Consider the following 27,831-nt stretch of genomic DNA (forward strand, 5'->3'; position numbering starts at 1 on the left):
TGCACCATATAATGAGAATGCTTTAGAAAAGAATTACTAGACAATCAATGTTTTAAACTTTTCAGTTAAATATTTGCATTGCACCCGAAAATTCTTCAAAATTGGTTAAACGCGAATAACAATACCACTACAGTGATTTAAAATCAGCATGAGTACATGCTCAAGTTTGGCCTACATACTTCAATTTATAGTTTGGTTTTAAAATAGACTGGCCTCAGACTCTATTTATCAGCTTTAAAGACACAAACTATATATAAGTTCAGGTATTTATGCGAGTAACAGGTTTTATATGATAAATGCAAGATCGCAATATATTAAACCGAGCGATCACCAAAAACTTTACAAGAAACGATTAAAATCCTTCATTGAAACGAACCCTGTCATATTAAAGATAACAAAACGTTTCTGTAATGATGACATTTATAAAGAAACTCTGAAAAGCTCTGACTAAAGACTGTCCGTATGGAATTTTTTGAAATAAGGTTTATTCTAAATATAATTGAATCATTCGTTGGGTAACATCTTCCTTAAAACTCTTAGAACTCTCGAACAGAATAATATGTTACTTGACACTAGGGCAACACAGTTTTAACGACGTATCGTTCTGTTACAAATCTGTTTTAAAGGATTGCTTAATAGCTTTGCTTGTCATGAAAGTGCGATGCCTTTTGACACGCAAAAGACGGATTCTATAAACGGGGGTTTTAAATTCGGTTTTCATCGAATTATTGTCTTTTAAATCGCTTAAAATTTAACTAGGAATGACACATCGCGCTTTTAACAATGAAGTGGAGCAGAACATTCAAATGAAACCATACTAATATTAAAAGAAAACGTTCACAAAACTGACGGGTCGGAAGGGTTATCACATATAAAATGAAGCTTTAACTGATGCATGATCTTATATATTAGATGAAATAAAAATATTATGTATAAATAAATATATAAAACCTCCACATGTCAAGTATAATACAGTGTTTTACAGACAGTTCAATTTTACTGTGATGTCATATTCAAAATAATCATATAAAGTCCCTTCTAGCTCCGTTACCCTTAATTTGTTTCAACTGCAATCGGACCATTAATGACAAATACTCTCGGGAAATATCTTACTCTTTTTTCCGCACACGCAATACGTTCAAATGAAACCAAAATAACATCAGGTCACAAGGCATCAGAACTTTGCATTTTTGGGGGTCGGATTTTTTAAAATCAACGTTTGGGTGGGGGCGGGATGGAGAAGAGAGAGAGTGTGCGTTGAGCGTGTTTCACCTAACTGAGCGCCTCATTTCGGTCCATCGAAAACAACACAGGATGTATATGGACGGCTTACAGTGTCAGAATCATGTTCATACGCTGTAAGCAGATCGTGTAATAAATTCAATTTCACAGTTACAGCAAAGGACTTTACTCTAAGAATTTATGCAATTATACACTTCACTGAAAATCAATTTGAACTAAGTAATAAACAGTACACCTTAAATACACTGCAATAATTAATATTTTTTGTATCAATTTTAAGACTTTCTAGTACAAATGCATCGGTATACATCCGATGTTGTTTTTCGATGGAAAATGACCGACGTGCTCCGATTGACTTCGGATGTATGTGTTGCTATCGATTCATCTTTCGTCCGGAATGTATTGACGTGTTAAACAGAAAAAACATTTTGACGTGTAGTTTCAATTTGATTTAGAAAAAGACAATATTTTATTGTTTCGATGCACATACAGGAATGAAATGGTCTCGGAACAACCACGCAAGTGGTATGGATCTATATGACTGCCGCGTACGGACGTGGCACCTGCAAGCAGCCACCTGTCCTAAGAACGTGGTCATCCTGTTGGACGACAGTGGTAGCATGAAAGATTAGCGCATGATCATCGCCAGCAGCACCGTGAAACACATGCTTTACACGCTGGACGACGATGACTACTTTAACATAATCCGGGTGAGCACAAGACCCATGTTAATAAAGGTCATGAGTGTGCACTTGAGACTCAAGACTCAAAAGTATAAACATACTATATTGTATAGACGCATATTGTATTGTATAATTGCAACTAAGAAGGCATTGGTGGTGAAACTCACTACAAATGTTATGATAACATGTTATACTATTATTTGCATATATTTTATCATAAAGAATCAATTTCAAAAATAATATCTAAAATGCACTAACTTATCTTTGAATCCTTATGATGGATGTTTTACCTTAAAATGAATTTAACTCTTCTGTAAGTATCCATTGATGATAAATATGGGACAAATCTAGATTATATCAGTTATTCAATGATATAATAGAATATAATGGAAACTGCAGGCAAAAGCTAAACGCATAAAGCGAAATTGCTCAACGTTCCTCTTAACTATGGATATTATTTGTGATATCTCACCTCATGCGTAAATAACCCTTTCCGAGTGGTCCTGAGGGATCACGTGGAAAGGGTGAATAATCCATTCACCCCTTGTTATTAAAGATATTCGGTGAGATATAATCGAGATTCGCTCTCGAGTGGTATGGAACCACTGAGGGTCTATATCCCATATTTTACTATCTATAAAAAGTTTTAAAAAACAAGAGAAAAGACATAAAATGTTTAATAAGTTATGAATACCGGTCCTCTTTTATAAATGATATGGCTGTGTCGCTTCTTGCATGTTTTTATCTGTTCTTCTTTGTGCTCAACATCAAGCACGCAATAAGATATTGTCTAAGCCATTAAATCATTCGTGTGTTCCAAAAGATTCTAATTGATGTTCTGCCATAAGAGTTCATTTGCAGCAGAATGCGCAATAGTTTCTTGAATATATCAAGCAATCATAACTTTTTATTATTGATGTTCTGCCATATGATCTCATATGAAGCAGAATGCGCAATAGTTTCTTGAATATATCAAGCAAGCATAACTTTTTATATGAAATAATTATGTGTCCTTATGCAAAATGTAAATTACTGCCAGCCGAGAAATTACATGACTTATGATTAAGTTACATTATAATGATTGTTTTCGAAGAATTAAGGGAAATGATTATATACTATGATGGACACCTTCAAATAGAATTTGGAAATTTAATTCTACAATGCCGAAACGACATTTAATAGTTTCTAGAATAACTTAATTTGAAGCTTCTTCAATATGTGGAGTGCTCGTGTATTCATTTTTGTTGGAATTGCTCACGGTGGTGTTGTAAAATATGTGGAGTGCTCGTGTTTTCATTTTGTTGGAATTGCTCACGGTGGTGTTGTAAAATATGTGGAGTGCTCGTGTATTCATTTTTGTTGGAATTGCTCACGGTGGTCTTGTAAAATATGTGGAGTGCTCGTGTATTCATTTTTGTTGGAATTGCTCACGGTGGTGTTGTAAAATATGTGGAGTGCTCGTGTATTCATTTTTGTTGGAATTGCTCACGGTGGTGTTGTAAAAGAACACATGGTGTTTCAAGAGTATACATCGGTGTTGCAAAAGTATACATTGGTGGTACAAAGTACACATTGGTGCTGCAAAAGTACACATTTGTGTTACCAATATCACATCAGTGCTTCGAGGGTACATATTGCAAGAGTACACATTGTTGAAGCAAGTGAACACATTATAAGAGTGCAGTAATCACAGTCAACACTGATGTTGCCAGATTATAGAAACAAACGTTTTGAATATTCGAGTGTTCGCTTTGCTCCCAAAAGGTCGGTCTTCCATCGATACCCAAAGGGCCAAGTACATATGCTTATATTATTATGTTGTTAACCATGTCATTGCGATATTATATCTCAAAGGTAATATCAGTTTACTACTAGGAAAGGATGATCAACTTATATTGAAAACAACCGTAAAACTTTATAATATTCACTGAGCTCCAGAAGATTGTTGTACAAAATATTTATTTGTTTCCAGCTTGGAGATGGTCACCGCATTGGAGTGATGGGAACGGACATTCCGATCGCCTCCTTGAAATACCTTGCGCCAACATACAAGGTAATTTGCGGATAGAAGCGACATCGTTCGTTCATTTGAATATTTATATGATAAACTACAGAAACCAATACAGTAGTCGAAAGTTTAAATCCCGTTTAATGCAACAGAGTCAACGCCAAAGACATAGAACACAACAAAAATCAACCACAAACCAATGACATGAAACAACAGCACAAACCTCCCCAAACAACACACTACACTTGAAGTTTAGTAATCACAAATGAAACATTGCATAGTTTAATATTTTAACAACATGTAAAACGAAACTATCAGCGAAATATCAGTTGTTTAACAGTGTATTTATGAATGTTTTTCTTTTTGAAAATATCACTTGAGGGATTTCTCACGAAAGACATAAACGAGAGAAATTTTATATACGTCAACTTTCTTAATTTAACGTATAAAGTGTTTGACGTCTTCTCATAGTTATTAGTCAAACATAAGTTAAAATTGCATTTCGAATTCAGCACCGCAAAATGGTACAAATTGCATAATTATGCCAATTTAGGTACTGTTTCTATTTTTGAAATATTCCATAAAAAAACTACCAGTCTTCAAAGAATATCATTGACGTCTGTCTTTCAGCTACATTAGCTAATATTTTCATCTTTTCATCGTTCACCGTATCAAAATTTCACCACCAAGTGCGTATTGTGAAAATATTGACAGTCATTTATCTTTTTTTGTATAACGTAGTTTATTTTAAAGCCGTCGATAACGTCAATCTTTTTTTGGGGTGTGTGTGGGGGTGGGTGGGGGAGATGTCGCTTTACACTTAAAACGGTGCAAAAAAAACTTATCGTCGCGTTCCAGCTTAAGGTATTATTAAACGAAAAAAAAAAAACTGAAGAAAACATAAATATTCTTTTACGAAATCTGCGAGATAAAAAGACAAATACATTGACATTTTTGTATTACGATTAGTGTTTTAAATCTAAAACGCTATGACGAAGTAACTGGTATGAATCGGGACGTATGTTAATGTTGTAGTGATTGAATAATAGTGTTGATAATTCATGTTCATTATGCTACCAAACTATTTCACTAAACGTATTTATGTATTATAGGTAACGCGTGAAAAAAATAAAACAAATTTTCTTAGAATCAAGCTTTTATAACTGATGTAAGTGATAGAATATGTTGACAACGAAACGTATACAAGAACCAAAGCTACTTGACTTTCACATTTATAGGTAAAACGTATAAATTATAAACAAATCTGAAACAAACTTTCGGAAGTAAGTGATTGAAAATGTCGAAATAGGTACATGTTAAAAAAATTAATCTTGACAAACGCTTAAGCTCGGGGAAATCAAACTTGTATTACTCAATTGAGTGATGGAAATTCTTTAACTCGACACTTGTTGAACATGTACCGAAATCTCGACTTTCACTTCAGCTCGGGGCAAAGGGATACGCCTTCGTTATCAGCAACAACGGCTACGTTTTGATACAACCTGATTTCAGGCCGTACATATAGAGTCCTAAATGGTAAGTTGTCGCCGTAACGTATGACCATCACGCAAAGTATAGCACGCCTCTTCACGCTCTGAAACCCTTGTTTAAAACTAATCTAATAACATAAAGATATGTTCGGAAGGTCATCAAAGAACACTTTTTCATACCTAGGGTTTAATTTATGTATTTTGTTCACTACGTTATCTACTCTGTTGTTTTAAAATTCGATAAGACGGTAAAATTGACATGCCACGTACCTCAATAACGTATGAAAGAAACATTCTGAAGGAGATCTCAAACATTTCACCACTTTTTACATATCTAGTCTCTTGAGAAACGACGACAAACACAATGCTAATTTTGTAGACAGATATTAAACGCTTTCTTGTTTTGCTACCTTATTAGAAAGCGATCTGGGAAAACAGAGTAAAGTAGGTGAAATTGATTTAAATTTTCTACATGTAAATTAGGGGCGACATACGGCATTAAATAAATGCACATATTCAAGCCTATCCTGGTCGTTTGTTGATTACTTACTAGCTGGGGATATGAGAGTCATAACCAAGCCTGGTATAATACATAAATGCAGAAGCAGTGCAATAGCCATATGAATGCTTCAGTAGCTTTACCATCTACTGAAGCTTTCGCTTTTTCAAATATGTTCAACAATGATTGATGGTTTGGGTGTATCCGACAAGGTCAACAATATATTGTCAACTTTAAACATTAAGCCGGTGTATAGGCATACCCTGCAGGCAATTAAAATGCAAGCGGGATTATGTTTAAAAATGTAGCAGCCAAATTAGGTAACCTTATATATCAGAACGCGGGGGACAAATGCCACGCATAACTCAACTGGCTGCTGTTGTACTGTCCTCTACACAAAAAATTAACAGCTACATCCGGTCGAAGATTCCCATCTTAGACAATGCTCAGCAGGTGACAGATACAACCATGGTCAGTGACAAGGACATGATGGTGGATGGTAAACTTGTGACCCCAATCTCATAGAGAACAGCCTCTTCAGAGTTCATAAACTGGCTCCAAAGGCATAAACATGCATTTATTGTTACCCGCAATTCGGAGGCATCATTATTTCAGCATATATTAGTGTTCATCAGAGCGATTCTTTGCTTGATATACAAGGGAATGATTGATTCATTGAACTTCAGGGACGTGTTCCCAAAGAGATCCTCCTATAATCAGGTAAATATTGTCCGCGATCTTCTCGGACTCCATTTGCTATCGATAATCCAATCGAATCGGACTAAGCATTTCGATTTACTATCGGACAATAATCGAAAGTTCATAATATCGGAAAGAAGAATACATTCTTTATAGCTATTATCATTATGATCATTTAAATGGTTAAACCTGGAATCAGTTCTTGTGATGCTATAATCATGCTTTTTGCAGCAGTAAGTAAATTTCCTGAACCTTTTTTGTTGTAAATAACTTAACGAAAAAACATAACAACACAACACATACTTTATAATTGCACATCAATTGCAAAATGATAAACACCGCATCAAGTAATTTATTTTAGCATTTTATATATTTAAAAGCATATAAGTATTTGTGAACCAGCTTAACATTGAATAACCTGTTATATCGAATAACTGATTAGAATATTTTAATTTCATAAACCTTTCACAAAAATGTAAATTAGTTAATTACAAACGATACCAAAACAGGTTTCAAAAACAGAATGCAGCTATTTGCAGGTAAGACCGGACCCACTACACCATAGAGACAGGTTATTGAAGAAGGTTTTTTATGAAACATATAAACAATTAAAAACAATTTGTAATTTTAGGAGAGTTTGTAAGTTTTTAAGCAAAAGTGTTTACATTCACCGTATTTGTGTAAGAGAGTGACCTCCCTGGTTAAAATGAACTCAACGAGAATTTACCGGAAAGACAAATTGACATTTACTCGACTTATACCACAAAACAAAAAAAATACGTAGTTACCGGAAGTAACATTAGCGACATCGATTTTAGACAACCACTATCGATTGTCGCCGACATAGTATTGTCAGCGACAATGTATCGATTGTACTCGATAATCGTTTCATCACTAGTTCTTGGTATTGAATACAATGTCCATAATGCGAAAGAAGATGTGAACAGTTAGCCTTGTTTCAAAAGTTGTCAATGATCATGGTGATCATTGTGCTAGAAATTTGTGTCCAAGCCAAAGCTGCACATTACAAATGTTTATCTATTAAGGAACGTGCTAAGAACATGCCAAGTTTATGAAGAATGGTTGCATTTGGTTGAGATGGAAACAGCTGCTGCGGAAAATATAGCTCGGTCTGGACTGAATATTCCACTTTTGAAGAAATATATGGTGAAGATGGACTTTTAAACACATTTACAATTAAAACTCTGAAAGACAACCACGTGTAACAAATACAAAAATAACTCTTGAAACTTGCACAATATTTTGATAACATGTAAAAGAAAAATGTGTGAAGTTTAATTTAAATGTATGCAAAGTAGAATTGTATCCCTCCGTCTGCATATAGAGTTGGGATCTCTAATCATAGAAAGTACTTGGGGTTTACCTATACGTTAATTATTACTTGTTTTATTGATAAGTTTCCTCAAGTTAATGCATACTTTGATCAGATTTTACTTTTGCGTTTTATCTTTATTAAGGATTGTTGGGATAAGAGTGAGGTTTGTGCACATAAACTGGTTTAAACCCCCTGTAAATTTACATTTTACTGACCGTTCCAAGGCGGTACCTAACAATTCTTGATAAACATACCTATTTTTTTATATATATAGTATATATGCACTGTGCTGTTTGTGGAGTTTTGTGCTGTTCGTCTACGTTTCTTGTTTGTGATTTTAAGTTCTATGTCTTTGGCATTTACCCAGTGCCACTAAACCGGGTTTATGTTTGAACTTTTTGCTACTGAGCTTGTTTCTGTAACTTTTTGCATAAATATTGGATCTATTTTGAGTTTTGTGGACGAATAACAAGCGGGATATGTTCCATTTTTTTTTTTTAAATGACGATAACGCTGACTTGTATTATAAAAAAAATAGAACAACATCCACATATTTAAGTTCATACTTTGAGCTTGATATTTTTTAAATAAGTAAAATTCCATAATATTCAAACGCGTTGCTTTTGGCATCAGTATGATATTGTATTAGTTATCGGTCATATTTTAAATTTTGCTGAATATATCACAAGAAGGAAGATGCTCAATTTTAAACAAAATATGAACGATAACGATTTCGTGGCCTTTTTAAACAAAATAAGTCATTTCCTAGCTTAAGTCAATTTCCAAATATGTTCAAAGTCAAATGGAAAAAAAGGTATAAGTGTTTTTAACATAGAGGTTTTTGTTTTCAATCAAGAAAATGCAAATGAAGTATTCATGAAATCATTAAAATTACTATATCGTTTAACCAGAGAAATCCAGGAGATAAGATTAAAGTTGCTTATGAATACGGCCCCTTGTCTTATTATGCTAAAAGCATAAACATCTCATAGCAAAACTATTATTTGTATGCGTTGGAACTATGTAGAAAAATAACAAAAGAAAATCATAGCCCTAAACTACAAAATTGTTGTTATAGCTATCGCAGAACAGCAGATATGAGAGACTGGTGTTAATCCCGCGCCCTGGACAGGAACAGAAGCAGTTGGAACAGGCGCTAAAGACATTTCCTGCGTCGACCACGGACCGCTGGGATCGTATCTCAGGGGTTGTCCCCAATCGCATCAGAAAAGACTGCATGAAGCGATACAAGGTAATTTATAGCATACATCACGGGGCCGGTTTGTTTAAAAACTCCATTAGTTTAAACGATATATATTTTACAACAATTGTGAAGAAACTTATGATAATGTATACGAAGTCACTCTTGTTGGCAAGATGTTGCGCGAGGTTGTACTCTTATGTTGCAGGGGAAATAGGAGACCGAAATAACCGGAGAAAAGCCACTTGTCCCGCTTGGTGACCACTAACAAGACTCGCTTGCTCACAGTCCAGGAATCGAACCAGGGTCTCATTGGTTAGAAGCGAGTGCGTTAAGGACTGTTTTTATTGAACAACCTAAAACCTTCATTAAACTAATAATGGTCTGTTAAATCTGTAAAAAAGCATCAGTCATCAATGAATTCTAGAGAAAGCATAATTTCCGATTCAGAAATAAAAGATCGGCATAAACATGACAACCTTAATAAGAATTTAACACAAGAAAAAAACCCACATAAAGTAGGGAAAAATGACCCAACAATATTAGAAGGTCATTCATGTGTTCCTTTGTCAAGCACTCGGAGATATCAATGCTGTTTGATATATAACACATCATGTGCAAGACAGGATGTGTCTTCCAGGTAGTATTATATAACGGATCGCATTATAAAAGTGCTAAGGATTTATGCTTGTAGGCAACATTGTGTTGCACTTTTAAAAGCCACTGAGGAAAAACCAGATCATGTTTTTTTAATCACGAATATGTTCATATAAATGACCAAAGAGACGTAATAGGTTATTTCAAAATTTATTTTTGAGGATTATTTAACTGTATTTAGACAAGAAATTTAAGTCATTTAAATAAATTAATAAAAAATATACGTGTCACTTCAATGCCGCCGTAGAATTTGCCTTTATATTATACAATATTTGCAAAAGTAAAATGTCCTTTTATTTTTTCCTCATCGCGACTCATTTTCCATGTCCATGTCACAATAATGTAACAACCATTTATCTAAGTATTTTGGATTTGGATCATATTTTTTCCGAGAACATTTGTGAACTGTGATTAAAAGTTTTGTATTAAAAGTATTATGCGATTTTCTTGATTTGTTGTATTTTATAATCATCCATATGTTAATAAAACAGTCACAAGAGCACTGGGACCGAACAGCAAAGCTCGCATGCTTAGTTTTTAAAGTCAAATTGAAGAACTAGACAAATTATTTTACAAGAAATATTTATCCAGACCAACCCCTGTTTTTCCGACCGGATGTTGTCTTGGACCTAAACGATATCTTTATTATAAAGCCGTTTACCGGTTGAGCCTGGTACTCTTTAAGTGAAGTAGGCGTAGTACCGCATACTATTTGTTATAGGTGATACGTACACCAACCACCCGATAAAAGTCACCATGCTGGAAAAACTCATGCAGTTGTTTAAAGCGCATCCAATTATAGCCCCAAAATCCTCAAAAATCGACACAAAAAGTGTTTTCCGGTTAGGCCTTGTACTCACTAGAGTAGGCGGTGTACCACCTAGTGGGTGGTGTAGGAGACATAAACACCTACCACCCCATATAGATTACCTTGATAGGAAAACTCATTTACTTGTTTAAAACACTCGCAATTTTCTGCCTAATACGGTCTAGTACACACGTTTGAGGTAGTCGGAGTACCACATAATGAGTATAATAGTGGACACGTTCACAAAACCAACCCGTATAGCTGACCATCATGAGAACACTTGTTAACACGTTTAATGCACATCCAATAAGTCAGAAATTAACAATAAACGTTTTCCGGCTGGTTCTTGTACTCACTAATGTGAAGTAGGGAAACTACATCCTAGTCAGTTAGGTAGGAGACACACAATATTACTAATCCATAGTGAATCTTTGGAAAACTTGTAAACTCGTTTAGAGCACTCGCAAAGTTCGACCCAAGATGGTAGATAACCCGTTTTGCGGCTTGGTCTGGTACTTGTTAGAGTAAGGTATGCGGAGTACAATCTTTTGTATGTAGTAATGGGACACAAATACCCACCAATATAGGTCACCAAACTCAGAAAACTCGTTCAATTATTTATAGCAATCCCATTTTCGGCCTAAAACTGTAGAAACCCCCTTTTCCGGCTGGGACTGTTACTCGCTAGAGTAAGGTAGGGTTAGTACAACCTAGTAAGTGTTGTAGGGACACGCACCCAATAAAGATCACCATGCAGAGAAACCTCGTTACCTCGTTTTAAGCACATCCAAAGTACGCAAAATCTCCACACAACAAATCGACAAAAGACCGTTTTCCTGCTGGGTCTTGTACTCACTAGAGTGAAGAATGCGGACTACCACATTGTGGGTGTTATAATATAAATAAACACATATCACCTCATAGTGAATACTAAAAAAATTCGTAAGTGTAAATTGGAAAACATTGATGTAAAGTTGCAAATTTATGCATAGTAATAAAAGGGTAATGTGATAAGGTTTCTGCCTCTCACTCCGGAGTTCATGGGTTCAAGCCAACAGAGGTCAGTCGATAATCATGAACTCTTAAAATGAGATTTAGTACCGGGGGCCTGTTAGGATAATATACTGCGGGGACACCAAAGTTATAAGCAATTTCTATACGATAAATGTTCTTGCGATGTTTTTTTTTATGAAAACGCCTTAAATCGATGATCTCTAGGCGCTTAAATTTTCCAGCTCTTTTTTATCAGTTACAGGGTTTCTAAATTTCAGAATAAATACTGAAATAAGGATTGAAAACTTTTATCTTTATACTATTGTACAATGTTTTTGCCCATACATTTGCATGTACATTGGGTCAAAACCTAGGTCTTAATGTCAAATTTTAGAGAAAAATATGGAACACACTATATGCATTATATTTGACTTGTTGACCAAGACAAAATTAAGATTGTTCAGATATCTTCAGTAATCTATTTTACTGCATTGCACATTATTGCATACATGTAATAACCCCATTCTCTAAGTGTGCTTGTTATGCTTATCTCGGTCTGTAAAGTTTATCGCTTAATTTTATCATTGTGGATTTTTTTGTCTTTTGAAATACAAAGGTGTTAGCAATTTAAACTTGTCACAACAAGGCGCCCTTGTACACGCAAATGTACTACGCTTATGTCACTTAAAGAGTACCAGGCTCAGCCGGTAAACGGCTTTATAATGAATATATCGTTTAGGTCCGGTCGGAAAGACAGGGGTTGGTGTGGATAAATATTTCTTGTAAAATAATTTGTCTAGTTCTTCAATTTGACTTCAAAAACTAAGCAGGCGAGCTTTGCTGTTCGCTTCGCAGTGCTCTTTTGACTGTTTTATCAGCATATGGTTGATTATGAAATACAACAAATCAAGAAAATCGCTTGAAAAACCGACTATACACTGGTTTACAATTAGATTAAAGGCTAAGTCAGCGCTCTCTTTTCCTATGCGAGAAATTGCCCGTTGACCTTCAATTTTCTGTTTATCTATCGAATAAGACATACTCATAGAGTAAAAAGTCAAATAAAATCTTTGATTGAAGCAAGAATTAAAACATTATCGTTAAAACTAGAAACAATTGACATCATTCGAATGTTGTGTAGAACAGAGTCTGACATGAAGTCACATTATAAACATTATAATACGGTTGCAGTATAAGAGCCAATCTTTTACAAAGAAATTAAATGAGACATTTCTCTCCATTTAAAATGCTACAAACAAATAAAAGAATTTCTGGCAAGTTGACAACTATAAAGAACCTGCTTTGTTTTAAACAAGTCGAATATTTACTGACGATTCACTATAGCCCATTATTCGACGCTCACAATTGCAATAAGAGATATCGTTGCATTCAAGAGTTTTAATATCGACTAGTTAAACATTCCTGAATTAAGAAACGGTGATATTATAAATTAGTTTTAATCAAATTAGAAGCAAAGTCAGCGTCCTATTTTCCTACGGTAGAACTATTTTGCTGAGCAATTATTCCCTTGTGTTACAATTGAGTTTGACACCAAAAGCGAAGCTGAATTATTTAATGATCGGATTCGACGTTCACAATTGCAATAAAAGATATCGTTGCATTCAACAGTTTCAATATCGACTAGTTAAACACAAAAGCTTAAAATGGTGTGGTTGTTTCAGAAAGCAATATCACAAAATTGAAATATTATGGGATTTTGTTAAGCTGTGTTGTAAAGGTTTCTCGTTGCGATAATAAAAGCAGAATTTCAAATGAAAACGATAATGTTGATTGGAGAAAGATTGCCTGGAGAGTGTTTGAAATTTTCATGGAAGCCATATTGTAGAACTGTTATTATATGAGATTTCTGTAAAGTTGCATTGCACTAGTTCTAATAGCGATGACATGATCTGATTTTCATTTAAAATAAAAATCAACATGGCCTTACACACAACACGTTTTAATATACAGTGTCATTGCAGGTATATTTACACTTCCAACAATTGAGAAGAGGCTTTTCCAGCCATTAAATTGACTGCACTACACTTAAGAACTAATCTGGAAGCCAGTTTTCTAGAATAGTGACGAACAAAAGAACATGATATATTTCGATATCTTCCTATTTAGTTCACGAGCCCCGCTTAAACGGCATACAAATTGACAAATGGACTCAATAGTGTGAATATTGACTAGTAAAACTCACACGTTTGAAACTGCATAGTATTTCTTTGAAACAATATAGTTTACGCTCTGGAGATTCAAACAGCATGCGTTTCCGTCATTTACTTCTAGCAACATGCTTTTCATTTTGTCTGGGACGGACTTTGAGCTACTTAAAAAAGAATTAAAGCTAACTCATTGTCCTCTATTTCTATGGGACAAGTTGACCTTGAACTTGTATGTGTATCAATCGAAAATTATCCATAGAAAAGATGAACAAATAAAACCGAGTAAATATATTCTGTTTATAAGCATACGGTAACAAACAGATACTTATATCATAAAAATAATTGAGTTGAGGCATTTCAAGCCCGTAAAAATGGCTGCAGATAAATTAAAGTTAATTTCGAAATCGTCTTATTAAGAATATGACAAAATTAAGAACTTTATTAAAGTAGATTTATTTCAAGATGTCAAATATTTCCCGTTTGTTCATTAGACCCGATTAGACGACATGCAAGTTTGTAATACGAGATCTCGCCTGAATCATTGGTTTTAATATTGTCAAGTTAAATGCACAGGCTGAAAACTGCGTGATTGTTGCTTGAATCAATATTAAAGAATTAAAACAAGTTCAGGTTTTGTATAACGTTGTGTATGTTTCTACTGAATTGGAAATAAAAACGATAATATTTACTAGAAAGGGGCAAAATCTTAAGGGCGCTTCACTCTTTCCTGGTAGCCATATGAGACAATTGAAATATTATGAGATTTCGTTCAACTGTATTGGTGTCTTATTGCGATAATAGAAACTGAATTTCAAATAAAGATGACAATATTGACTAGAAAGGTAACATGGATAGTGTCGGCCAACACCGCCATACGTCGAATCATTCGGAATACCTCGGCCATTCCCCATTGCAAAAATCTTCGGATGTATGTTACATCGGTAGAAATAGTTCGTTGAATTTTATATAAAAGTATTAGTTTATTAAATGTTTTAGTGTATATTGTCAAAATTGAGTGCCAGTGAAGTATAATATTACATAAATAATTAAGATTCCCAAGAGCATTGAGTTTAATTGCTAAATTGAAATTACTACGCGGACTACTTGCAGCCTTCTTAAATGTAAAGATTTTTGACATTGTAAACCCTTCATATACATCCGAGGATGTTTTAGATGGTAAATGGCCGCGTTGATCCTAATGAAGTTTGTTCATGAGAAATCATTATTTATGATTGCATATCATTTACTTGATAACTTCCTAAATTAAGAACAATGTTAAATCAGTTCTTCGTTTAAAATCAGTTTGAATATTTATGCAAAAAGCTGCAGAAACAAGCTCAGTAGCAAAAAGTCAAATTTAGATCAACCGATATCAAATCATATGTTTTACCCGTGTTACAACAGGGTTCGACAACCTTGTTGAGCCATTAACATTGATTTATCGCTTTAAATATAAAACACAAGTCAGTTAATTTGTAACATAATTATGGTTTCTGCATTATTTAAATTAAACCATACTGTTAATGTTAAGGCCTATAATGATATAACGCGGCCTTTCTGTCGTCAAGTATCACGTCGAGTTCGTTGTGTTGGTATGTATCAATGGAGACCTACGCGGCCAAGACGTCGGCAAAAAGACCTTTCGTAGTATTCGTTTTAATATATTTCTGCTGATTTGTGTATATATGTAAGTAAATGCAGACCATTAGTAATTGCGAGCGATTTATTATGACAATTTCGGAATGGAAATTTCGGGATATGTCTTGTAAAAGCTAGGTGATGTTTGCTGGTTTAATTACGAGCAGCCATATTGAAACATAGAATGAGTCATCGGAGGCATATGATCAAAGAAATATAACGATCATGATGCTTTTTCACCTGCCTGCATGCGTCTCGACCGAGTAGGCTATTGCGGTCCCTACGGATACCTTTTTTACAACCGATGCGACGTTCCAGAAAATTTAAGGAATACGTCCTATCATAATATCATCTCTATGTTTACGCCAAAATATGACAAAATAATAATTCCCATGCCTTTAAAATGTCGCCTTTATTCCACCAATATTTTTACAATCGAATCATTTGATTTGAAAGCTGTTTTTTCTGGAGAAAAGACATAACATAAAGCACTGGTTCATAACAAACTTACAAATGTCATCTAATCATTATTTAGCATGCTAAAATGCAACAACAGATCTCGCTGGGTTTAATAGATTATATAATGACTACTTATAGGCAGAACCTTTATAGTGCGTAATCTGTTCCTGGAAGCCATATGAAAGAATTTAAATCTAATGAGATGCCTGTAAGCCTCTATTGAATGAGTTTCTAATCGCGATAATAGAAACTGCATTTCAATCAACCACGGCTTAATGTGGTCTTCAACATAGTTCCAAAACATTAAGTAGTCATTAATGAGCTTTGAAGTTATAAAATATCAAAATGGAAATAAAATAAAATTGATTACATCTTTAGCGTAGTCTGGCAGGAAATATGTTTATTTTATTTTCCAACTAATATGATAAAAGCAAAATCAGTGTCCTCTTTTATTATACATACATGTTTTCTCCCACCCAAGATAAGCAGATCCAAATAGTTGGCCATACTTGAAATTCTTATACATTATATTGCCCACGGGAAAAGATGAAAAAACTGGCCGTATCTAAGGAAATAACAAGACAAAGCCTCTATCAATACTACTCGAGTAATTCAGAGGTTCACACGCTCTGGTCAGGGTGAACCTATCGTCCACTCTAAGCCATGAGGTTTACTGATAATATGTTAAGCCCGTTTTTTTTTCTGTATATCAAGTAAGTAAGACATCCTCCAGAGCCAATGACTACAGTGATATGTCCAAGTCTAGGATCAGAATCAGAAAATGAATTTATTTATAAAGAACCAAAAATCACCATTCTTCCATTTATTTTACAAAATATAAGTAAATAATGGTAAAATATCCCTTTAGTAACTTAATCAAGTAGAGCAACTAAGATGCGCTGTCATTTTAATGTTAGCAGAAAATAGTTGCTATTAAATAAATTCCTAAACGATAGTAAAGAGCTATCAACCTAGTATCAAACTTTCTAAACCAAAAAGATGTGGATTTTCCTGTTTGTTTTGGAATTCCTGTAGTAAATAAAAACTTGATTTGGAAGTCGATTTAAAGGGAAGATGAAAGATTTCCCAAAGGTATGAATAATTCGAATGCCTTTCGTTAGTTCACTAAAACTGATAACACAGAAAGCGAAAAGGCAACGATGTTTAACGTTTGATTCAACTGATTTGATGTTGGTTTGTTAACTATAAAGGCTCACTATTAATCTTGAGCCATGATAAAGAAGCAAAACATGGTGATATTTTTGCAAAGCTTTATCATATGATTTTGTAATCGCGATAATAGAGTGAGTTCAAAAGGAAACAGGCCTAATGTGACCTTATAAACGGTCTCTCAAGATTTAATAATCATTAATATCCTCTGACGTTGATTTGAAATTAAATGAATGTTTTCAGTTAATTCTAAGAGCATTACGTTTTTGATAATGACAATTATAACCCATGAAATTAGGCATCGTAATGAAAATGCGTTAGAACAGTATTACTAGACAATCAATGTTTTACACTTTTCAATTAAAAACTTGCATTGCACCCTGAAACAGTTGAATCATACTGGACATTCTTCAAAATTGGTTAAATGCAAATAACAATACTACTGCAGTATTTCTTTATTTCAAAATCAACATGAGTAATGCTCAAGTTTGGCTTGAATGTCCATTGTAAAGAACATGAAGCTCTGACAAAATGTATAAAATTTTGAATATAAAGTTAATTTCGAATATGATTGAACCATACGTTGGGTAATATCTTTCTTAAAACTTTTAGAATTCGAACATAATTAAAGTTTACTTGTCTCTAGGCCGTCGCATTTTTAACGCCGTATCGCTCTTTCACAGATGTGATAAAAGGATTGACACATTGGGCATTTAACAATTGAATCATTACTCTATCAAATATTGAAGAGGAGCAAAAGTTTCAAATGTAAACATGCTGATATTCAAATGAAACCTTCAAACATCTGTCGGGTCAGGAGGACTATCACAGATAAAATCTAGTTTGAACAAATGCATGTTCTTATATATAATATCAAATAAATAAATTGTATATGAATAAATATAGAAAATCTCCACGTGTCAAATATATTACAGTGTTTTACAGACAGTTCAATTTTATTGTGGTAACGCGGATGTCATATTCAAAATAATCATAAGTACATTATAGCTCCGTTACTCTTAATTTGTTTTAACTGCAATCTGACCAATAATGACAAATGTTCCCGGGAAATATTTTACTCTTGTTTCTGCACACACAAATTTACTTTCAAATCAAACCAACATAATATCGGGTCACTAGGCATCAAAGCATTTGTGGGTTTGATTTTCTAACACATCGCTTAGGCAGAATTATGGATGGGGAAGGGAGGGTGGTAAGCGGTGATGTTGTTTCACCTTCCAGTATCAATGGACATTCCGGAAACGCTGTCTTCATTATTTGGATGCTAAATGAACGCCCCGGCCATTTTCCATCGAAATCAACATCGGATTGATATGTACGGTTTACAATGTCAGAATTATTTTTATCTAACTATGCTGCAATTAAACCGTGTAGTTATTTCAATTTCGCATTTAAGGCAAAGGACTTTCTTCTAAGTATCCATGCAATTTAACACTTCAATGATAATTTATTTGTAATTTGCAACTAAGTAATAAACAAAACACGATAAAAATACACTACAATTAATTAATATTATTATTATCAATTTAAAGAACTAATGTACAAATGCATCGGTATTATTCCGAGGTTGATTTTCTATGTACAATGACCGAGGTGACTTTGGATGTTTTTGTTGCTATCGATATATATTTTGTCCGGAATGTGTTGACGTGTGGCGTAAAGTTTGTTAGAAAAAAACGTTTGTCCTGTAGGTTCAATTTGATTTAAAATAAGGTTATATTTCATTGGTTCGTTGCACATCTAGCAATAGGTTGGCCTCGGAACACGCAAGTGGTATGGATCTATATGACTGCCGCGTACGGACGTGGTACCTGCAAGCAGCCATCTGTCCTAAGAACGTGGTCATTCCGTTGGACACAAGCGGTAGCATGAAAGGTCAGCGCATGATCATCGCCAGCAGCCCCGTGAAACACATGCTTAACACGCTGGACGACGATGACTACTTTAAAATTATCCGGGTGAGTACAAGACCCATGTTAATAAAGGTCTTGAGCGTGCATTTGAGGCTCAAGACTCAAAAGTATAAACATACTATATTGTATATACATATATTGTTATGTATAATTGCAGGTAAGAAGGCATTGGTGGTGAAACTCACTACAAATGTTATAACAACATGTTGTACTATTATTTGCATATATTTCATCAAAATCAATCAATTTCAAAAATAATATCTAAAATGCACTTATCTTAACAAATCTTTGAATCCTAATGATACATAGCTTACCTCAATACAATTTTTCCGCGTGTAAAGGAATTTAACTCTTCTGTACGTATTCATTGATGATAAAGGAACAACATCGACACAATGTGGGACAAATCTAGAGATCATTTATTCAATAATATAATAGAATATAATGGAAACTGCAGGGGAAAGCTAAACGCATAAAACGAGATTGTTCAACGTCTTTACTATGGATATGATATGTGATATCTCACCTCATACGTAAATAACTCTTTCCGATTGGTCCAGAGTAATCACGTGGTAGGGTTGTATAATCCATTCACCCCTTGTAATTAAAATATACTCGGTGAGATATAATCGAGATCCGCTCTCGAGTGGTATGAAATCACTGAGGGTTTATATACCATATTTCACTATCTATAAAAAGTTTAAGTAACAAGAGAAAAGACTTTAAATGTTTTACTAGTAATGGATACCGGTCCCCTTTTATAATTGATATGGCTGTGCCGCTTCTTGCATGTTTCCTCTGTTCTCCTTGGATCTTAATATCACAAACGCGATTAGATATTGTCTTAGCCATTAAATCATTCGTGTGTTCCAAAAGAATCTATTGATGTTCTGCCGTAAGAGTTTATTTGCATCAAAATGCGCAATAGTTTCTTGAATGTATCAAGTAATCATGACTTTTTTATATGAAATAATAATGTGTCTTCAAGCAGAATGTAAATTACTGCCAGCAGAGAAATAATCTGACTTGTGATTACGTTACATTATTAAGGTTGTTTTCGAAGAATAAACGAAAATAATAACTCCAGTTTTTTATAGAACTATTAAATCTACTTTTATGATAAAAGAAAACGAAACACACAATTAGTTACTAATTAGCAAAAACAGCAGATTGCAGTATTTGACAAAATGCATTTTTACTAAAGTGCTCCGTGTCGAAAGGAGTAGTTGTTAAAAATCGGATATAAAAATAGACAATAAATTAAATGGTGACCGTGTATATTATATTGTTAACATTAATAATTAGTGGAATAAATATGCTCATGTCCAGACACTTTAGGAAAGGTCTTCGTATAATTCTACTTTAATGTTTTCTTCGCAGTTTTCCGACAAGGTGGAGTATGTGGACCCTTGCTTTAACGGCACCATGATGCAATATTTATGCAAAAAGCTACAGAAACAAGCTCAGTAGCAAAAAGTTTGAACATAAACCAAAGCCAACGTACGAAACAAGCGGAAATAACAGCAACTCGAAGACGGGAACACGGACACGGGAGAGAGAGCAAACTTCGGCATCGTGTATGCACTGTGCTGTTTGTGGAGTTTTTTGCTGTTCTTCCATGTTTCTTGTTTGTGATTTTTTTGTTTTTATGTTCTATGTCTTTGGCGTTAGAACACAAAAATAAAAACTCACAAACAAGAAACATGGAAGAACAACACAAAACTCCAAAAACAGCACAGTGCATATATACTATATATAAAAAATAGGTATGTTTATCAAGGATTGTTAGGTATCGCCTTGGAACGGTCAGTAAAATGTAAATCTACTGGGGGTTAAAACCAGTGTACGTGCACAAACCTGACTCTTATTCCAACAATCCTAAATAAAGAAAACAACTTTTATTACTATCCACCAATGCTAGCGTAAGTTATTCGGCGAAAACCAACGTATAACGACCGCACGCCTTTTCGCCCGCCCAACGACATTTTCATTATAATCAAATGTTTTTTGTTGATAATCTGGTAAAAATGGAGCAGCTGATGTGCTAGTTTACGAATAATACGCCTTCGTAAAAACACATATGAAAAATGGGACGTCAGAAAACACACACATGTTCATGATTAATGAGTCCGCAGAAAAAAAAACAATGAAAAATTGACCAAATATGCATATCACTGAGCCGAAGGAAGTAATGTTAACAGAAAAATTAAATTGCGGACATTCCATAATTTTTATCAAAATACTATTGTATGTATAGCCCAATTGTCCATTTGTTTAAGGAAATGTGCCTTTAATTTTAGTGGCAATTTTATGTGAGAAATAAAATAACCTGAAGATAAATTCTAACTTTGGGGAGAACCGTATAATATTTCTGATAAAAACAAAATTTCTGAGAAGAATCAGATTCCGACAAACTCCCCAATTATATCAAATAATAAAAGACTGCATGTTGTCATATTTCCATTGATCGCAAACCAAGGAAATTAATCACCAAAGAAACACAAGAATCAAAATATCTCCCTGTGGTCATGATCAAATATAGATCCATCAGTGTGACTGGATTAGTAATAAAGATCGAGTATCATCCAAACAGCCATATTTAATTTTTTGCCAACTGGGACTTTTTATAGAGCCAGCGTCAATTAGATGTGAAAAAGGTGAGTAGGCAAACAATAAATGAATAAATGAAAGTATGTTCTTCTTTATTTTTAAAACAATAGAAACCTCGCAGAGAATCACAATTTCTTAACACTGAATCTCCTGCTTTTAGCGTAATGCCAGGGTTGATAATTCAAACCATCTTAATCTCTGTTACAGAGGCTAATCTGGTATATAAATAATGCGATCTAACTAAATGTTAAAAAGCATAATTCTGTTTGGCCTTCACCCTTTGCCTTCGAACAGGGTCGTTGTTAAGGATTCCCGATTGTTCTCATTGTATAATCAAGAATGTTAATTCTGGTCGTCTTACCTGAAATCAGAACTTTCAGTGAGAAAGAAACTTGATTTATTTAATATGGGTTGTAGAACCACTTATCCGATATCTTACGAACCAACCTGTTCCTTCTGTAAATAAACATTGAGGTTATATATTTAACGACATTAAGGTAAACAGTTAAGTGTAGTATTCAAGTATCATATAAAATGGATACGTTGATTTGGCCGGTAAATTTTGCTGACTAGGAGTGTTCTCAATCGGCTTAAAAAAGGCCTACTTCATGAGTGATAGAAGAACGTTATGGCACTTTCTCCAAACAACTTAGGGTTTTAAGCTTCTAATGTCTTTTGTCGTTGTTTAACTTGGGAATTATTGGCAACGTAACTATTATGCTTTTGAACTTGGTATTAAAACGCGTGGTATTAATATATAATTAATCAAAATTAGGCCTACAAGCGTAACTGGATTTCCAAATGATCGATCTTAACATCTACTTTCAATACAAGCAAACAACGAGTCAACAACAAGACTCCAAAACTTGGTCACATAATACAAGTTGTTTCATAATAGGGTTTTTTCAGATAAGCTTAATGCATACCATAATCTGTAAGCTGAATTGTAAATGAACATTAATAAATCTGATGTATTTATTCCGACTCCATTTCTGACCGTTATATTATCGGTTTTATATGGCCCATAATATATACATGTGATCTCCAAGGGACTTGATTTTATTTATCTTTCTTTATAATAAATTGTTGTGCTTTGGAGGACTTGGAGGGCATAATTTATGCATGGATTAACAACATGTCTACCTAGATTGCAATAAATTTAAATATAACTTACGTGCGGGTAATCGAAAGATACCATAAATTATCAGATCAGGAAGCTTTGTCCTACTTAAGCTATGTCATTAAGTATAAAATTATTAAGGATGTTATAAACCAAGCCATTCAGCTCATGTAAGATTGATTCTTATTTAATTTTAGTTTAATAAGTTGTATCGAAGGGTTACGGTTAATCAATTAAATACATATATGATATATATAAAGCATGCATTATGAGTTCCTTTACGAGTCTATACCTAACCTGGTTACAGTTGGTTGGTTAAGTATAGATAGTAGTGAAGTATTAAGAAGATATGACTTTGAAAGCAACATTCAAGCAAAATTTTAGCCAAGTTGTGACGCCTTTGCCAGGGTGAATAGAAAGGCTCTCCTTCTTCTTTAACGTGATAATGAATTTACAAAACATGAAGACCTGCAAACTTTCAAACAGCATTTAATGAACATAAATGCAAATTCAATTGACAAACATTAACACTGACTCTAATTAGAATGTTTATTCATGCTCTACAGCACTTGTAAAAGAAATAATGCAAAATGAAAATGAAAATTTATTTACAACAAAAAAGCGAAATCGTCGCTAGACTAAACAATGGAAGTAAAGATGGACAAATTATTTTATGTTATTTGCGTATCAAAATCGAATTGATAGTTTAACACAACTTGACAACTGTGATGTCGTCCTTCCCATCATTCCCAACCATGAGGGTAGAGGTTTGTTCACTGAACCACACTGACTGAGGGAGCCACAAGCCATCAGCCTGCCTGACCACTGTGGTCAGCTTTCTTCTCCCCTCCTGATCCACCTGTACCACAGTGTGGGACCCCCGCCCACACACAAACACATGGCCACTGGGGCTAACACATAGTCCAGATAGCTCTCCAAGGTCAGGATCTTCTACTGTAGAATACACACGACCAGATGTATCAAGTGTTATTAATTTACCTCGAATAGTCACATAAATACTCTCCCCATCAGGAGATACACACACACACGATGGAAAATTATCAAAACAAATCTTCTTTATGATGTTTCCATCCAAAGTGTACACGTACAGGGCATTCTGAGAGCATACATACAGCTGGCCCTGGTGGTGGGCAATGGAGTAGAAATTATGGTCTGTGGTGAACTTTCTCACTGCCTGCAGCTTATTTTTTGTCACTGTGAGGAAGTGGATCCCCACTGTAGTATTGATGTCACCGACAGCTACTGCTACTTCACTGCCTGTGGTATGACACAAGTTTTGGGGAGGGGAAGGCATCTTACAGTTACTAATGACCACATACTGACTGCTCAGAAGCTTTACTCTTGAATTGGTTTTATCAGCAACAACCACCTCTCCACTGGATAACTCACATATACCTACAATATCGCACTCTTTCTTGTCCTTCTTTATTCTAACTTCACACCGACTTGAACTTTGAGCCTTGTATACATGAATACTATCCACATTTCCAAGGCTGTTAAATTTTCTCAGAAATGATAATACATCTTTATCAGATTTAAACATCATTTGTTCTTTTCCCTGTATTTTCTGCACTAGACACTCGGCTTCACTCAATTTAGACTGGCATTTTCGGAAACCAATGTAGGAACTGTTTTCCTTGTTTATACCAGCAATCTGCTTGATTTTCGTAATCATTGTACTGAGTTGGTCATGTATATGGGCACAAGTTTCTAAATCATCTTTAATAGTCTTTTCTAAATCTTCCATAATGCGATCCAACTGTTCAACTGTCTTTTTCTCCAGTTTGTCTAAAATCTGGTTTATTTCTTTGCGGACAGCCTTGATTTCAGCAATTATGTTCTTGTATGAGTCCTTCAGAAAAGCTTGGTCTTTTAACCTGTCAATTTTTAGCGCATTTAGTCTGCACATCATTTTTTCCACCGCTGCTGGCAGCTGCTTGAACTCTGGTGTTTTCAGGAAGTCTCTTGCCAGGTCAGGTAGTGGATTGATGCTTCTACACAGCCTAGAAAACATGGATTAAGTGATGCTGGCTAACACAATTTCATGTTACGACCATAACGATGCATTTCTGCTTATTAACAAATGCATTTATCATTGCATAAACATGAATTTCTATTTTATTTTATCTTTGTTATTTTTAAAGAAGGCAGGTCTTATCGCAACATACCAACTAAATTATAATAAATAAGAAATAATTAACAAACAATTTCATAGGGTTTTTGACCCTGATGAACTGACCCTTACTCAAGATGTGTCCGAGGGTGGTCAAATTATGTTCAAGGGCTTAAACAATCGAAGTGCTGTAGTCCTATACTTTGCACGGACAAAGTCTTTATGGATCATCTTGTTAAGTTGACCATAACCGTGTCCAAACTTATCTAAACAACAAACACCGCAAACATTCAAAAGGAGAGGTGCCAATCTTCATGAACATAACAATTGATAAAAAATATAAAAATACTGGACACAGTAATAACATGTGGTTAAACACTCACCTATGGTTAAGGGTCACACAGATACTGCAGCAAAGTTCATTATGGTCATTACAGTGTGCCTCCAGCTCTTTTCCATGTTGGGCACATCTATCCATGGAGAACCCCGCCCACTTATGAATATCTCCACGCCCATACACAACATGTTTTTTTAAATAATCCGCATGCATCTTTACGCACTTGTCACATAGATAGTGTTCACACTGTGGACAGAAGTGTTGGGCTTCAATGTCCAGGTCATTTTCCTCACATGTAAAGCAACTATAGTCGTGAATCAGGTCAGATCCTTTGTACAAAGGTGAACCTCGTGAGGCCATGTTTGCTTCTTATGTTCATTTAAAGTCTTAAATGTCCGTTGATTCTGTATTTCATCAATTAATATTATCACACCATTCGAAAGTGATGACAATTCATTAAGCCTTCACTTACACATTTAACAGGTAAAGAATTATAGCTCACATATGATTGTGGACCACAGCACTGGGCGCCCTTGTTGTGACACGTTTAAATTGCTTACCCCTTTGTATTTCAAAAACAAAAATCCACAATTATAAATTTAAGCGATAAACTTTAGACCGAGATAAACATAACGAGAATACTTAGAGAATGGGGTTATCACATGTATGCAATATTGTGCAATGCAGTAAAATAGATTACTGAAGATATCTGAACAATCTTAATTTTGTCTTTGTGAATAAGCCAGATATAATGCATATCGTGTGTTCCATATTTGTATATAAGATTTGACATTGAGACCTCGATGTTGACCCAATGTGGCCCACAATCACAAGCGGTTAAAATTGTTTTCATCATGTATATTTAAAAAAAACTTTCAATTGATGTCCATGCAAAATTATAGGCAAAAACATTGTACAATAGTATACAGATAAAGGTTTTCAATCCTAATTTCAGGATTGTGCTGAAATTTAGAAACCCTTTAACTGATAGAAAAGAGCTGGAAAATTTAAGGCCTTAGAGGCTGTCGATTTCCAGGCGTTATCCCATTTTCATAAAAAACAACAACGTAAGAACATTTATCGTATAGAAATTGCTTTTACATTACAGGTGTCCCCGCAGTATATTATCGAAACAGGGCCCCGGTTCTAAAACTCATTTTAAGAGTACATGGGTATCGACTGACCTTTGTTGGCTTGAACCCATGACCTCTGGAGTGAGAGGTAGAAACCTAAAACCCATTTTTTTTCCTTTTATTACTTACCATTATTTGCAAATTTACAGTAATGTTTTCCAATGCAATTTGCTGAATCGTTAATGCCCATAATTTAATTAAATAACAAGCTTTTGGAGATTTAAGCTCAATTATTTTTTATAATCTGTAAAGCACGTTAAAGTGTTTATTTTGGACCGATTGTCCAGAACTCTTAAAGCTGCACTCTCACAGATTAACCGTTTTGACAACTTTTTTATTATTTGTCTTCGAACGAGCCAATTTATAAATAGAAAATTCATGTAAAACAGAAATATAAGACTGCTGACAGAACATTAGATTGGAGATGTTTATATTTAAGTTCAAAAATTGATGTTTTATGCATTTTTTCTTAAACTGTTAGTAACGGTTTAAGCCAAAAAACATTAATTTTGGAACGGAAATATAAAAATCTGCGATCTGATCTTTTGTCAGCAATCTTTTATCACAGGTTTGCAGATATTTACGCAAAAATTTGCTCATTCTAAGACAAAAAATAAAAACAATGTCAAAACGGTAAATCTGTGAGAGTGCAGCTTTAAAGTTAACAGCGTTGTTTACGTCATCTTTATTAACTTTCAAATATTTCCTGCTCAGTAATTTGAATGGTGACTCATTCGGTTATCTGCAGTTTATGTAATGTATGAGCATATCATCGAATATGTCACGTTTAAAAGTTAAAAACGATTTCGTTTATCACACTGTAAAGTTTAAAACAAAATGGCTCATTGTATAAGATGAAGTCAAATATGGTTTTGGGGACCGACAGCGTTATAGAACCACAGATACGAAAAAAGCTAGTAATACATTACTCATATTATGGGCGGAAATCAATTAGTGACGCCAGCCTGCCCAACGACATCCCCATTCTAATAACCTGATTTTCGATAAAATACATTTGTGAAAAACTACAGAAACAAGCTATGTAGCCAAAAGTGTAAACATAAAGCCCGTTTAATGGCACTGGGTAAACGCCAAAGACATAGAACCTAAAGAAAAAATCACAAAACAAGAAACATGGAACAACAACATAAAAAACTCCATAAACAGTACAGTGCATATTAACTATATAAAAAACTAGGAATGTTTATCAACGAGTGTTATATGCCGCCTGGGAACGGTCAGTAAAATGTAAATTCACTGAGGGTTTAAAACCGCTTACGTGCAGAAACCTCACTCTTATCCCGACAATCCTGAATAAAGAAAAAACGTAAAAGGTCAATCTCATCGAACCTGATTACAGGCCAGATGTTCTACCAACTGATATACCAGACCAGTGCAGCTTACGGCACTTGGATTTGTGTAATCTGCTTGCAAGCCAGGTGTGCTACTAACTGATATACCTGACCTGTGCAGCTTACGGCACTTGGATTTGTGTAATCTGCTTGCAAGCCA

General features: G+C 34.5%; 1 protein-coding gene across 1 annotated transcript; it reads right to left on the minus strand.

Annotated features, from left to right (window-relative positions):
- Positions 1–23,409: 23,409 nt before the first annotated feature.
- Positions 23,410–25,577, minus strand: LOC128216475 (uncharacterized). The gene is made up of 2 exons (XM_052923051.1): positions 25,233–25,577; positions 23,410–24,739 (listed from the first exon to the last, which is right to left on the minus strand). Exons 1-2 carry the CDS (start codon positions 25,544–25,546, stop codon positions 23,422–23,424), a joined length of 1,632 nt encoding a protein of 543 aa, XP_052779011.1. The 5' UTR covers positions 25,547–25,577; the 3' UTR covers positions 23,410–23,421.
- Between the last annotated feature and the right edge of the window lie 2,254 nt (positions 25,578–27,831).

Source organism: Mya arenaria, chromosome 14 (assembly GCF_026914265.1).
Source record: "Mya arenaria isolate MELC-2E11 chromosome 14, ASM2691426v1".
Lineage (NCBI taxonomy): Eukaryota > Metazoa > Mollusca > Bivalvia > Myida > Myidae > Mya > Mya arenaria.